The sequence below is a fragment of the Calonectris borealis genome, chromosome 5, assembly GCF_964195595.1.
Source record: "Calonectris borealis chromosome 5, bCalBor7.hap1.2, whole genome shotgun sequence".
Classification (NCBI taxonomy): Eukaryota; Metazoa; Chordata; class Aves; order Procellariiformes; family Procellariidae; genus Calonectris; species Calonectris borealis.
The window spans coordinates 18,702,387-18,717,011 of record NC_134316.1 but is presented as its reverse complement, the minus strand read 5'-3'; the positions used below and the strand labels follow the sequence as shown (position 1 = coordinate 18,717,011).

At 41.3% G+C, this 14,625-nt stretch overlaps 1 protein-coding gene across 1 annotated transcript in view; it reads right to left on the bottom strand.

The window, feature by feature from the left end:
* The window catches only part of FBLN5 (fibulin 5), a 47,177-nt gene extending 39,437 nt beyond the window's left edge, over nucleotides 1-7,740 (bottom strand). The window contains exons 1-4 of the mRNA XM_075151246.1: nucleotides 7,269-7,740; nucleotides 5,071-5,125; nucleotides 2,571-2,622; nucleotides 1,185-1,427 (exon numbers count right to left, since the gene is read on the bottom strand). Coding sequence (XP_075007347.1) covers nucleotides 1,185-1,427; nucleotides 2,571-2,622; nucleotides 5,071-5,125; nucleotides 7,269-7,285 — 367 coding nt within the window. The 5' untranslated portion in view covers nucleotides 7,286-7,740. The remainder of the gene's footprint in view (nucleotides 1-1,184; nucleotides 1,428-2,570; nucleotides 2,623-5,070; nucleotides 5,126-7,268) is intronic.
* Between the last annotated feature and the right edge of the window lie 6,885 nt (nucleotides 7,741-14,625).

The following is a 14,625-nucleotide window of genomic DNA, read 5'->3' as shown; positions in this document are numbered from 1 at the left end:
CTTCAGACAATTAGCTACATATAACAACAGATAAAAAACTCACTTTACCATGAGGACAACTGAGACACAGAAATAAGTAGTGGTTATAGATTAACTTTGTGGTAGACCTGTGGGCTATATCTCCAGCATTTACCCTGAGCAGCTGCCAATGATCAGTTTGATCCTGATCTCTTGATTCCAAGTTTGGCATCAAAATAAATATTTTGGCCAGTGGAATTTACTTTAACCTAGTTCAGAAATTTTCTCTCCATTCCTTCACAACATGACATTATCAAAAGCAAGCAAACCAAAGGGATATAATCTAAATCTCCCTTAAATTTGAGTAACACAGGAGCAGCTTGTATCCAAGTTAAACACAGTATAAAATGAGGTAAGTGGAATCAGAATCTAGCAAAAGATGCAAAAGTAGAAAAACTACCAACACAAGAAATTTTTCATAGGGTTATTTAGTTTTTGTGTTGGAGATCGGGGAATACCAAGGTGCTAAGACAATGTGAACGCCCTGCTGGGGCAGTGATTCTTTCCCCGTGTGTTTGCGCAGTGCCTGGAACAAGGGAGTTCCAGTCTCAGCTCAAGTCTATAGTCATTAAAGCAATGGTAGTGCTAAGAGTCGTGTACCACCCTCTAGATAAGCTCCAAGAGTTGTATACCACCCTTTAGATGTGCTCCAAAGGGCTCACAGTTTAAGTGAAGAATACAAAGCATGGGAGGAAACAACTCTTATTTAGACCATTTCAAGGAGGAAGATCGAGGTGCAGAAATCTGAACAAGGTCACATCCTGCCAAGAACTGAATCAAGCTTTCCTGAGTCCCGATTTAGTGCTTCAAATGGAGGACCATCTATCTTCTCGCTCAAGGACAGAATCATAAGCATAAAAGGCATGCCTTTGATGCACTGACAAATCGCCTGCCATCAGATGGTTCTTTACCTCATAAAAACATTACATCTCTCATAAAAGTGGGTTTTGCGATTAAATAGTAGGACTAAATGATATCTTAGCTTGCACTGAATAGTGACTATATGAAACGTAGAGCTCACATCCTTTAAAAAAAGTAGCTGAACTTCAAAAGACTGGGCTTGAGTGATACAATAACTAAAGGGCAATTGCAGGACAACTGTTTCTCCAATGTCGGACAAGCTTTAGTGTAAATAAAGATACAGAATAAAGATTTCTACTACTTACCAGCACACTGATTGTTTTCATCCAACTGGTAACCAAATCGACAGATCAGAGGTCTTGTAACAGTAGGGTAGTTAGGAACAGGGCCTGGTGCTTGGGGCGGTGGATAAATATTTGAATAAGGATTCAGATATGGTGACCGATACACTGGGTTTGTTCGGGGTACGCATAAATAGCCACCATTCTGGTTGACGCACACCATATCTCCTCTGCAGGCCTCAGGAATAGTCCGACATTCATCAATATCTGGAAGGAAATTGCAGAAGTTAAATGAGTGATTGCTTCTTAATGGGACCTATCCAAAAAATAGTTAACATGTTTTTCTCAAGACTTTGCTAAAAAATTTAATACTCTTTTTGAACGGAAAAGCTAATCCTTCCATGTGGAGCCTCATTTTGAAGTTAGATCATACTAAAACAGGAAACATCCCATATATTCAATATATCCTGTGTTTTACTTGTTTTACTTCACTATTAGAGGGTAGAGGGAGAGGGGAAAGCCTGCTTTGTTATTCTATATATGTTTGGTTTAAACACTGATTTACACATGGCTACAGCATGCTACCGCCTGTTCCTGCTGGAGGGTCTGTCCAAACCACAACATGCAGATCAGGATTTCAAACACTGGTGGTTTGGTTTGCCCAGCTGTGAAACTTGGATCCTGATTTGGAACTCCCGAGCTCCCTCCCACAGAAAAAGTTAGGGATGTTCAGATCTGGGGACGTGGTTCAGGCCTCTTTCTTGCTCTGATTGAGATCATTGCTGAATTAAATTTAGAAAGGTACAAATGGTTTAGCCAAACTGAGCATTCGCTTGGCTCTCAGAAGCAGTAGGTTGCTATGACAGGGCAAGCAATCTGTTGCTGTTTTTTTCCTTACTGTCTGAGTGACTTTAATGCACGCAGAAGATGCTGCCCTGGAGACTGAATGCCATGGATAAAAAGGTGCTATAGGGCAAAGTGTGTGTTTCCCTATACTGCCTCAACAATTTACTTGGAGCAGTGGTAGACTTTATCCAGGTGGAGGCTGCCAACAGAGATAGTAAATAGTCTGGAGGAGAGAGAGGAGGGTAAACAACCCTTGTCATTTGGCAACTAGACTGAGCTCCCAAACTCATCTCAATGCATCACAGCTATTTGAGAAGCACTGAATGCCCATTAGTATCTCAACAATGTCAAAGAAGATCGGTATCTACTTGTGGTATGTAAACACACACACGTATTTATATATATACATATATATTTTTGTATATAGATATACACAAACACACATATTTGTCACACAGCAAGAACTTTTCAACTAAAACATGCTAACAGCAGCACAATGTTAACTCAATAAAGTCAGGATTTCTGAACCCCAATTTAAATGTATTGATTTAATTAAAGTCCTACCTAAGCACTGCCCAGAGGCACGGTCCAGGTCAAACCCATTAGTGCATTGTTGCTAAAATGAGAAAACAAAGGACACTCAGTGACTGTGAAATGAGAGGGTTGCAGAGTCAAATGCTCGTCTGGCTTATTATGCTTAGTACAATTGTTCAGCACTATACAGTACACCAAAATAAAGTCCCTTCCCCAAAGGACTGTCAGCAAGGCATGGACCTGAGACCTCAGCACGTATACCAGCCCCTTAACTCAGAAGGCAGTTCCCTCAGGTGGTGACGATGTCAGGCTCTTCATCTCCCCAGGGGTAACCAACACATGATGTGCGATGGGCTCCATACCAGTTGTTAACACAGAAGTACATTCTTCTATTTTGGGTTCTTGTTTTTGCCAGAACAGGGGGGCTCAGGCAAAAGGTACTAGCTAACTTCTCTAATAGGCTCTAAAACGCCACATACAGACAATTCAGCACATATGTCTCGACATGTTAGCCATCTGACTGAATTGTAGCCATAGTTAAAACATAACAAGCTTAATAAAAGTAAGGCTTTTACTTTACACCAAACCTTTTGATTTTTAGAGGATAAATCTTTACAATGACACATGTTCTAGGCTTGCAAGGTTACTTCTTCCTTCCTATCCCACAGTGCTGCAAGCTGGAGTCTTCAGCTCCTCATCAGTGACCCTCAGCAGTTCTAAACCAGTGACAGTCCTGGTGTTGGTTGTGTCAAAGCCCATTAAAAGGATTCCCTGCTCTCCCTAGTTTTCGACTGGGCCTCCAGCTATTCAGCAACAGGACAAGCAGTTTCCACATGCACAGGATCTTGCCAGCTAATAGGTTATACTAAGGAATGTAAGCAAGAGATATCCAGAAAATAGGAACCACTGAAGTAACCAGAGGGCAGAGGGATGGAGTGTGTTCAAGATTCTTCCTTTTTTATTGTGACAATGAATGATAAAGACACTTATTTTGGGACTTCGTAGAAGAAATCAGTGGGAGAGTAAAGTACTCGGTTCATGTTTGGAGAAGTAGTAAGTTGTAGGTGGGAGACAAGGGGTGAGATGGGTAAGTCATTGCAGGGCCATTGCAGGAACGAGGGAGGGGACATGAACTGAAACACATGGCACTATTTGGACTGCACCTGCCACTTGCACACATGAATACACAAAACCACTACTAGACGTGTCAAATAACTATGAAGGAATTCTGCCTTGATTTATTTTGGCATTCTGAGATGTTTTGGTACCATGCTGTGGAAAGCCAAGATATTCTGATGGGAGAATGTATAATCAGCCTCGTTTTAAAGAATGTACGTACTCTACTTTTTGTTCTCTTTTCTGTGCTGTGGCATATACGCCACACCTAGTTAGCAGGAAATGTTAAGATAGTTTTTAACGAAATTATTTTCTTTTAGACAGTAAACGATTATTCAGAAACACTGAAACTAGTGTAGAACTGGTTTCAACAACTTTCTATAACTTTATTCTAGAAAAGATTCCAGTATTATTGAAATGACCGGTTTCAATGTCTTCAGAAAGGATTTGTTGCTATCATCTTGGTTTCAACTTGCTTTTTGCTTAGACTTCAAAATTAATTTACGGTAGAAGATGTTTTTATAAAAATAGCAATGGAAACAATATTTTTTAAATTATAAAAACAAACTCTTAAAGACATCTCAAAAATTCTCCAGGGGCATGAAAAGCATTTCCCATACAGATCCAATGTTCACAAAAATATCAATAAGCATGCCATGTGCAGGAAATTTTCAATTTTCAATAGAAAAAAAAACAACTACATTTCAGGGCCTTTTGGCAAAGGTATTTAGAAACGCAGCTCTGGACACTGAGTATATCTGGATTATCAACTAGGAATTCAAACCTAACATGCCTTTGGGAACTGTTTTTCCTAATTTAAAGTCCACTTGGAGCCCAAGAACACAAAGAACTAATGCTTCTGCTATTTCAAGAACTGGACTGCTTTACTTCCATCCACCCTCAAAAGCCCTGCCTCTTGAACGAAAACGGTTTCAGGCATAAATTAAAATGAAAACTAAGATGCAGTCATTCAGGATCACAGTCCAAAATTAAACAGTCTTAAGACAAGATCCTGCTATACACAGAAAATACCTATTTATATGAATAAGTTTTCCAAACGTGGATGTTCCCCACCACAGAACCGAGCTGTGCCTGCTCTCGTGGGATGGCTTTTCTTATTTCCTTTTCCAGAAGTGTTCAGTTCAGAGGCAGAATCAGGTTTTCAGTGAGGTCCAGGTTTCTACAAGGATATTTTGCTGAGCTGGCAAGGATGAGTCAATAAGCTCAGTCCATGTTCAACTCCAGAATCCTGCTGGCTCCACGTTCTCCCCTCTAAACCCTTAGACCACACAGCTTCCTTTTCATGTAAACCCCAGACCACAGAGCTTCCTATTCACCTGCTAGCCAGTTAAGTCTCATGCCATATAGCGCTTCAGTACAAAACAGTACATAGATCTCTGGGTGCACCTCTCACCTGTGCTTTTCCAGGGCTCGAAAGGCAGACGGCCAGTGTGAAAGCAGTCAGTATCCTGTAATGTGCATAGAAAATAGGCTGAAAACCTTCTGATATCCAGGCTCATTATATAGAATTAAATACACATGGACAAATTAATTTCTGGTGGCACTTCAGTGTATTCCACAAAGATTTGCTAACATGAATTTGGCCTCTTAAGAGGGAGTAATAAAACCGTGGGCCAGATTCAGATCTCAGAGTCACTGATCTTACTATGGTTTTATGCAACTGGGATCAGAATCAGACCGAACATGTCTATTAACTAATCTATTTTTTATGATACCCCATGCAGCAGCTGCTTAATGAACAAGTGCGTAATAATCAGTAAAGTATTTTTGCCCCTCTCTGACACATTTCTTTTGAGAATATCAAAGTTTTTCTTGCACATTATGCACATTTTACAGATGGGTAAACCAGAGCGCAGGCCTTGCCTAAGCTCACAGTGCAACGCATTGGCAGGGCTGCAGACATGTCATGCAGGAGGTCCTGAAACCAAGCCAGTTGCTCTAACCGCTAAACCGCATTTCATCCCCAGAAGACTATATTTGAGATTAATCCATTTTCTTAGGGCCAGATTCTGTCCCTTTACTCAGTCTTGAGTAATACGTTGCTCTGCAAGTAGACACACTGCCAGGTCATCAGTTACTAGAAGCTGCTATCTTCAATGGAGCCTTCCCCAGTTACATCCCCTTATCATCTAGTGGGACCTACTGGGTCTCTTCACTGCAACTGAAAGAAGAGGATCCCTCGCTAACAGAGCTCCACGGCTGTATTTGGAACTCCTTACCTCGAGCATGAAAATTCTGGTCAACTAAACTCCCATTCCCAAGCATTTACTAAAACACAGAAAGCCAGGAAAGGACAGTAAGAAATTAATTTTTTCTATGTACTATGGATTTCAGTGCTTTGCCACTGTCTTATATAAAATTTCTTCTCAATACAATTAGACCCACATCTTGCTTATCTTGGATTCTAGTTCTGAACGGCAATTGTATACAACACGTTCCCACAAAACCAGTACAGGAAGCAAGGGATATTTTAGGTAGCCTTAGTTCTGCTACCCAAGCAAGCTGCCAACTTTCTCTCTTAGAGCTGTCTCTGATTTCCAGTGCAAACTGAGTTGCTGAACAAGACCTACAAATGCATCAGACAAAACCACACACAAACAGTGAGCAACACATTTGAACAAATTTGTTTTAAAAGAGGAGACAGGCACAAGCTCTGAAAAGTAAACATAAACCCTAAAATGGTTGTTCATAGTGCCGCAGAATCAGATCGTGCTTCTTGGCAGCTTTTGAGTGACAAGGAAAGGCAAATTCTGCACAGACTTTTCCTTAGAGTTGGATGCAAAGCATTCAAAATACAACGTTACCCGTTTAGGCTTGCACTTCATGTATTGATTCCTCAAATCTTTTTGAAGAGATTTTAAAGCATGCACTGGTATAGAGACTGCATACTCACTTTGCATATAGCAAGAACAGCACTAGAAGGAAATACAACAGGTTATAGCTGAACGTTAACATACCTAGCAACTGGGCTACGCTCTACGTTATTGCAGAGCAGCGCACGTTAACAAAATCCCCTATAAAACTGGTCAGACAAAACTCATACGTTTCTAGACAGTCTTTAGTTTCTGTTGTTACAAGATGATATATTCTTTCCTCTTGGTGGGGGGGTGACCTTACTGCCTCTGCCTGTAACCACCGCCTCAATTTGCTCGTTACTTTAGAGCTCAAATCCCCTCAAGAATTATTAACGGGCAGGCAGCACAACCTATCAAGACTATATTCAGCTGGTCACAGTAGCTTGCCCAGCAGGCAAAATATTTTGAACTAGTAATTAACTTCTGCAATAGTAACTAATTAGCTTCAAATCAGTCACTGTAGCCAGTGGGATCGTTTGCTGTCGCAATTCAGCACTCCTGCGGATGCCGGGGTTCCTAAAGCGCAGAGTATAAGCACAGATCAAGAAGGAACTCGTCAGAGACAGCACAGCCTTAATAACAGGCAGATCGTCCTTCCCCACCTCTGACCATTGAGATCCCGTCTCTTTGCAAATGGCTTTAGCAAGTGGATTGGCATACCGAATCCCTGCCACAGATATTTTCCACAAGTAGGTTTCCCTTCAGTAAGTAAAGAAGTTTCATGCATACCACTTACCTTTTTAATCCTTGCATGTCCAAAACCGTTGGGGAAAGGTGGAAAAAAACCAGAGTCTGTGCTGATGAATAACTAGAAAGTTTTTCCAAACATTACCCTCTGCTAGCACTTCAGTTCCTCAGTCATTTATAGTCCAAAGAATGAAATAGCAAGTAATGGAGAAGTTCGGGAGCCGTCTGTACCTCCTCAGACACTGGAGAGAATACAGAGAAAGCACCTGGTTTTGCTTAGTTCTCTTCTGTAATTCAGCATTAAACCAATTGGAGGAGGAATGTTAAAAATGAACACTTCATTTTCTAAGTATGTTAAACAATGCAAATGGGGGCCTCAGCCTGGGACAGCTGGTTTAGATTACAAAGCTCACCAACTGGCTAGACTCCTCACAACAACCTCGAGGAGCCTGCCAGGATAAAACACGAACAGCTTGAAGGAAAGCCTCTCCCGCTGCAAACTTCACAGTTAAATGTGCCTCAGAGCAGAGAGCACCGTTATTGGACAGAAACCCTTATCGAGGGACTGGGGAAGGGAAGGGATTGTTTTCCTTGCTCTGAGAACAAAAAAACGTCAGGCTTTTTGGAGGCCCTCTAGCCGGTGTCTCGGACGATGAATATGCAACACTCGCTGCTTCGTGCCAATGGCATACTGATGAAAGGTCTGACCCTCTGGGAGGTGAATAACTTGAATCCACGATGATCGCAGCTACAGGAACTATATTGCTTGGGGATCATTTGAAAACAGGAATAAACAAATTAAACGCTCAAAGGAAAACAAATGGCTTGTCTACAAACACTGGCCCTTTTTAACCTGACCCCACGCTTAAGGGAGCAGTTTGTGAAATGAAGTATTTCTCAGGAAAGACATATCTTGCAGATCTCCAGTTATGATTAAAGAGGAAGGAAATAAAGTACTTTTTCAGGTGCTTTGCAACTTTGCCACAGGCGAGCTTTAGTAGGTCAAGCAGAACATTTATGAGATGTGAGAGGTAAGCAATCCGATGCTGCAAAGGTTATGCTAGATCCAAAGATGAATGCTGAAATTAAATACAGACACAGACATAAATGAATACTTTGAATTTCTGTTGAGTCTTCCATCTGAGGAAACCCTTTATGTCCGACAAGATAAAAATCTATCATGCATCTCTCTGTAACAGATTGAGAAGCAGAGAAACAGAGCTGTTATAACAGATATTCATAAAACTGGCCTCTAAGCATGGATACCCAGCTTGAGATACAAAGATTGAGCTGCTTCAGAGTTGCTGAGCACCCACAAGTCATATCAGTGCCAATGGGAAGTGCAAGACCTCTGTACCTCACTAACTGGCTGTAATTGTCCAAATTACTTTTCAAAAATGACAGCACCAGTGCCATTTCTGACAGTTTGTCTCTCAGTGACTCGCTTACATCACTTGCATTGTGTGGAAAATTAAACACTCTCCTAGAATTATTCAAACAGTGTCAATACAGATAAACAAGAACCCTTTAATTTATTTTAAATAGACTTCCCAAAAGCTTAACAAAAACTCACACAAGGGACTTCTGAAGAAGCTCCCTGGGCATGTTGTGAGAGGAAACTTTTGTCATGGGTCAGAAAAGAGGCAAGAGAGAGAAAGCAAAGACTGGGCAAATTTTTATCATGGCAAAACGTTAGCAGCGTGTATTCTCATTACTCCATAAGCCCAGTGTTTCTCAATAAACTCAATGATCTGGAGAGCTAAGAAGTCCAAAAGTAGCAGTGCTTACTGTATGTTAGGCGTGTGAAGATCTACTGAAACTGTGAGAAACAGCTCTACAGCAAAGCAGATGCTCTGAGCATCCATTTGTGTGAATGAAGAGCTTGCTTCATGTACTTGTTGATACTTCACTTGCTGACCCACTGAGTTTTTCTCACCATCACATGGTAAAATCATTGTACATGTGCCAGAATCACCATACGAGCGCAGCACCAGTCTGCTCCCAAAGAACTGCCTTAGACTAAAGAGTTCTGATTCGTCAGCCAACTGGCAGAGGTGCTCCAGCGCTGGAGACGGGAGGTGAATCCAGACCTGACCACCTAAGGGCCTCTCTTAAGAAGGAATACTGTACAAGTGTTTTGAGTTTTCCAGTCTCCATCTGACAGCTGTAGTGGATAAAAACCAGAGTATAAAAAGCGTACCAAACCACAGCTCAGGCTCATTTACAGTGTGGTGACTTTTTTTCCTAAATAAAAGGATTTGATGTTATGGCTAAGAGGAATTTCTGCAGCACCTTTCTGTAACTATCATCAGCCACAAAATAATGAGATGCAGCCACATCTTCCTCACAAGTCTCTTTGATATGAAGAGTTGCATAAAGGAAGATGTTTGTGGTACATAAAAACTCTTTTGTTCACCCTATAAAAACATGGACAATTCAACATATCTTTCAACACCATCTGCTGACACCTTCACCATTTATGCTTAGGATGGTGACTAAACTTCAGGTCTAGCAGCACTCTCACTTCAATGGTCTCAACAATCCCCCGTGTTATAAAATCCATGAGTATATTTAGATTACCTTGACCTTTTTTTGTCTTCATGAGGAGGTGCAGAACAGTCCACAGTACAAAATGAAGCTCTGTTAAGTAACTGAGTATGTTCTTACAAGTTTGCTTTGTGCATAGCTAGGATTGAAACTAGAGCTCTAATTATGTTTGAGCCTTAGATTTCGAAAATTGTGTAATATATATAATTACAAGGGGCACAAGCTATGTCGTATAACCTTAACTCTACCTCCTTGGATGAGAGGACTGAATGTACGAATTACGCCGTGCTCCTGCAGATAACGCGCAATACTGAGTTAGCAGGGACCCTCAGCACCGGAGAACATAATCTAATGGCTTCTGAATGCTGAGACAAAAGCTGTATTTAGGTCAAGGAACGCAGTAAGAGTTAACTACACTCAGCACTCCTGAACAAAAAGTCTGCTTCACAAAAACAAGTCCTTATCTACTAACTTTTACACTTCATCTCCTTTTCTAATTCTATCTGAAATTATACTTGCACTTCTCCAGAACTATATCTGCCAAACACCCTTCTCAGATGTTCTTGTCATTTTTTAAAGTTCACCCTCTCGGAACATTCTCAAGGGCATTGTCAAACTGCAGGAGCAGAGTCAAATCACACGGACCGGTATGGTGATAGGTGTGCGAGCCCAAAGTCATTGGAATTGACAAGTCTTAGACATGTTTTGCACACCCATACAGACCTGAATTCACTAAAGGACTTTGCCAATAACTGACACTTTAAGGGCCTATGTACAAGCTTTAGATCCTGAAAACATCCATTTTGCTCCTACCAAACCTTATGGAACCAAATTTTCTACCAGCAACACTGGTAAAACACTTAGAGCACAACTGCTGGGCATTTGCAGGAACAATTGCATTTTGATAACACCTAAGCTCCCTGAGATTCACAAGTTGGGCTTTTAACCTGACTATAGAGATTGATTCAAGTGTTCTTGGAGACTGCCAAGTAAGCAAGATTTTGATATTGTCACATGTTGATATAACACATGACAGGCAGCAATTTGAACTACACACCTCTCACCCTACTGCCACATGAATAGCACTAAGCACATGGGAAACTTGGTCTCAAACCCTAATTCTGCCTGAAAAAGAGTAGGGCTTGTTTTTCCACCTCCCAGGACAGAATCCCAATTGCAAACTTTTGGTGTTTGAGGAGGGTTCCCTCTCCTTTTTCAAAGATGACTACCTTACGCTATCCGCTGAGGTCTGCTTCATTAAATGTCTTAATTGTAATTGCCATCTCATAACACGAACGATGCAACAACCTGTTCCAGATGGCTCAAAAGCACAGTCCCACACATACTTTCCTTTCCCAGCCAAACATAACACAAGCAAGAATTAACAGTGAAAATTAACGTAATATGTAATTTTAAAAACGTCACTAGTGCTAACTAAAAAGTACTGTGAACGTAGAGTCTCTGAGATGCCTTGCCGCGTTGTGTCGGTTTGCAGGGCACACTGCTGTTGTTAGGAAGGAGCAAGTGTAACAGTTCCCGTTGTGCTGCTGTCTCTCAGGGCTCAGTTGTCTCAGTATGGTACGGTTACCACCTGTGTGAGATATTGATGGAAAAAAGAGCCAATACAGCATCCCTTCCTTCCCTCCTGTATGGGGATGCCACCCATCTGTCTGAAGCATGCGTTCCTTCGGGATGACACCTCCGACGGTGTCACTGCTTCCCAAGAACGATAAGCAGAGTGCCCTTTCAATGTTGCAGCAGATGTTCTGAGAGTACCCTACCGGATGGACCACATAATTTAAAGTTTTTGTTTTACCTTATCTAACCCTACATCTTATAGAGGTAACTATCTTTACAGGTCTGTGGTCACTCTGATACTGGTTTCTAACGGCACATTTTCTTTTAGGCAGAAAGTAGTCAGTGGAAAATCCAGGCACCACTGGATCCATTCTGAAATGTAACAGCACTAAACATGGACTGGTACTGAAGCCACTTTACTGCTTTGAAAACATATTAATCATCCCATTAAATGAGGAATAGTGGGATCTAGCAGGTACGTACTGAAACCCAAACAGCTTAAACCCGTGCCCTGTGAACTGCACTGCTGTAAGACAAAACTGTTCCAGGTATAGTTCCTTTAGTGGGATCAAGTTTGATGTTCGTGATCGCCTGTTTAGCTGTAGTGTTTTCTAGGAAGGTCTAGGAAGGCTGCCTGAGGCAAAAAAAGAGTAATATTCTTGGAAGAATGTTTCAGTATGGTTCAGGGTTTTTTCCCCCTCAACAAAAGTAAGGTAAGCAAACAAACTAGAAGCTTTTTATAACTTTCCCAGGAAAAATAGGGTCTTTCACAGCATTTTTGGTGCATGTGACAACTATCAGCAGGTCCCTTCATATTACTATTCATTTGCAACAGTATACAACATTCTTCTTGATTTTTCAATCCTTAAATGATCAGTATTTATGCTTTTAAAACTATTTTTCTGTAAAAAGTGTGTAGAACATCATCCTGTAACTAAAGACAAAAGATCTCCTTGAGAACTCACAGCTCCCCCTTGAGTTGTTGTGAGTATCCGAGAACATGGTGCCCCAGCCACTGTTAATACTTTTACTTTTTTTTCTGTTGAATCTCATCCTTGAGCATACCTCTGGTAACTGCAATTCACATTTTGCCTGAAACTAGACAGACATTTTAGTTTGTTTTTGTTTGTTTTATGGTTGACATATACATAAGCTAGGCTGCGGTCTTTTCTCCTCTGCATTTTTGTCAAATTGTCTAGACAGTGTGGTTGAAAACAATGCTCTTTAATCTTGTGGCAAGATGTTTACCAGTCCCCTTTAATAATAAGCATAAATCCTTTATGGCCAGTTTCAGCTAAGAATGACCTTCCATAAATAAAGACCTAAAACTCTTAATACTTCTGGACCAAGACTAAAGTCTGTTTCACTATTTGGGCAAGCCAACATTCAGTCTTTGCAAGTGCCTGGGATACACCAACCATTGGTCTCCAGTTATGACCAGACAGTTAGAAGCATGTACTAAACCCCCTCTTAGAAATATTCAGGACTGATTTATTTTATGCTTAAATACCTCAAGACTGCAGTGTCTTTTGCAGTTTCTCAAGTTCTTTACTAACTTGTGCTCCACACCGTACACTGGGCACATCGGGCACAACAGCATCAGGCTGCAGGTTAGAGCAGCTGACTGGAGACAGTGTCCACCCTTCCAAGTTTACCTGGCAGCGTTCCCTGTCTGCTGGGGCATGTGTGCTAGTAACACATCAGCCTCACCTCTGCTTCCTCCTCTCCCAGGTACTTCATTTCCATCACATGGAATTTACATGTTGGGGGGGTTCCTTTTTTTTTTCAGAGTTAGTTGAGCATCCTTTCTCTTTTTTTTTTTTTTTTTATATTTCTTTTAGTCTGCTTAGGCAATTCACTTTGTTTTTATCCAGAGGATAAGATTACCCTCTGTAGCATCGAGCATATTCTGCATTTTCCATTAAAGCACCTCAGGTTCTGAGCAAACCCAAACAAGTCTGTGGAAATGCCATCTCTCAACGGGGGTGTTTAAATGTTCGCAAGTATGTGCACTATTTTTGTAAGGGCACCTGCCAGAACCCTGCTGATGAATCCAGAGTAGAAAAATATTTGACATCAGCCCTCTCTTCCAGAGCTCTTCTCTCTCCAAGTGGTGGAAAACATTCCCTTTTTAAAAATGTCTCACTCTTATAGGTGCATACATAAGCAAAGACTTCTACTTTCTTTTTCCAAGAAAACAATCGGCAAAGATGCCCACGTTTTTGGATCTTTTCCTTATCTTATGATTTCCAGGGTTATATGTTAGACAAATATAGGAGTGGCAGAAAGTTTCCGGAGGAGTAGAGGGATAATTTTGACTGGTTTGTACTCACCCAACTGCTTTCCTAACCCCAGAAGACTTTTATAAACTTTTCTTCAATTTAAAAACTACTACATTTAATTTACTTATTCCCATAGCAGGAATTACACCATTTCACAATTAACCTGTTTATTTTTGGGGTTTTGTAAGTTAACCATGCTGTCTGGAAATAAATCGGCTGTGAAACTGGGTGATAAAAATGATGTGTGCTGTCTATTTGTTTTCAGACTCATTATTCACCGCTCTGCAGCAATGAGGGCCGCTATAGGGGAGCGATTCAGAACGCTATAGGTACCAATCCCACTGAGCAGGGGATGTACCCCTGTCTGCTAGTTCTGCTACGTGCGTGCTGCAGCGCTTACAAAGTCTTGCAGAAGGATGCAGTTTACAGTACAGATTGTTTCTTTTTTTTAATCTGCTGGCCTTTGCTTTGGCTTGCGCTGGTTGTCGCAGCACAAGGAGCTCAGCAGTACTGGGAGCTCCCCCTGCAGAAGCAGTCTGGCTGCTCCCAGGGGCTCCAGTCCCTCCGGGTGCTGGGGGGGACACCAGAACCTCAAGCAGCACTGTGAAAGGTCGGTGGAACTGGACCCTTCTCCCAACAGAGGCACTTGTACTGCTAACAGAGCCCATAGCTGGAGCCTGATAGAGCAATCAGTCCCCATTTTGTCCACTGTTTCAGAGCAAAATTCAAGAAGCTGAAGTTGTGCCAGGTGAAGGAAATGGAAAGGAACAAAAACTCTGACAGGTTAAATGTGAAAAACAGAAAAGCAGACCAAGAAAGTTTGAGAAACAAATCGTAAGAGGCATAAAAGCTAATAATAAATTCTTTTTCAGACACACCAAGAGCAGGAAAACTGCCAAACAGTCTGCAAAGCCAACAGATGAACAAGGTATAAAAATAGTGTTTAGAAAAGATAAAATCACAGTAGAAAGTTAAGTGATTCTTCTTCATCTGCATTTG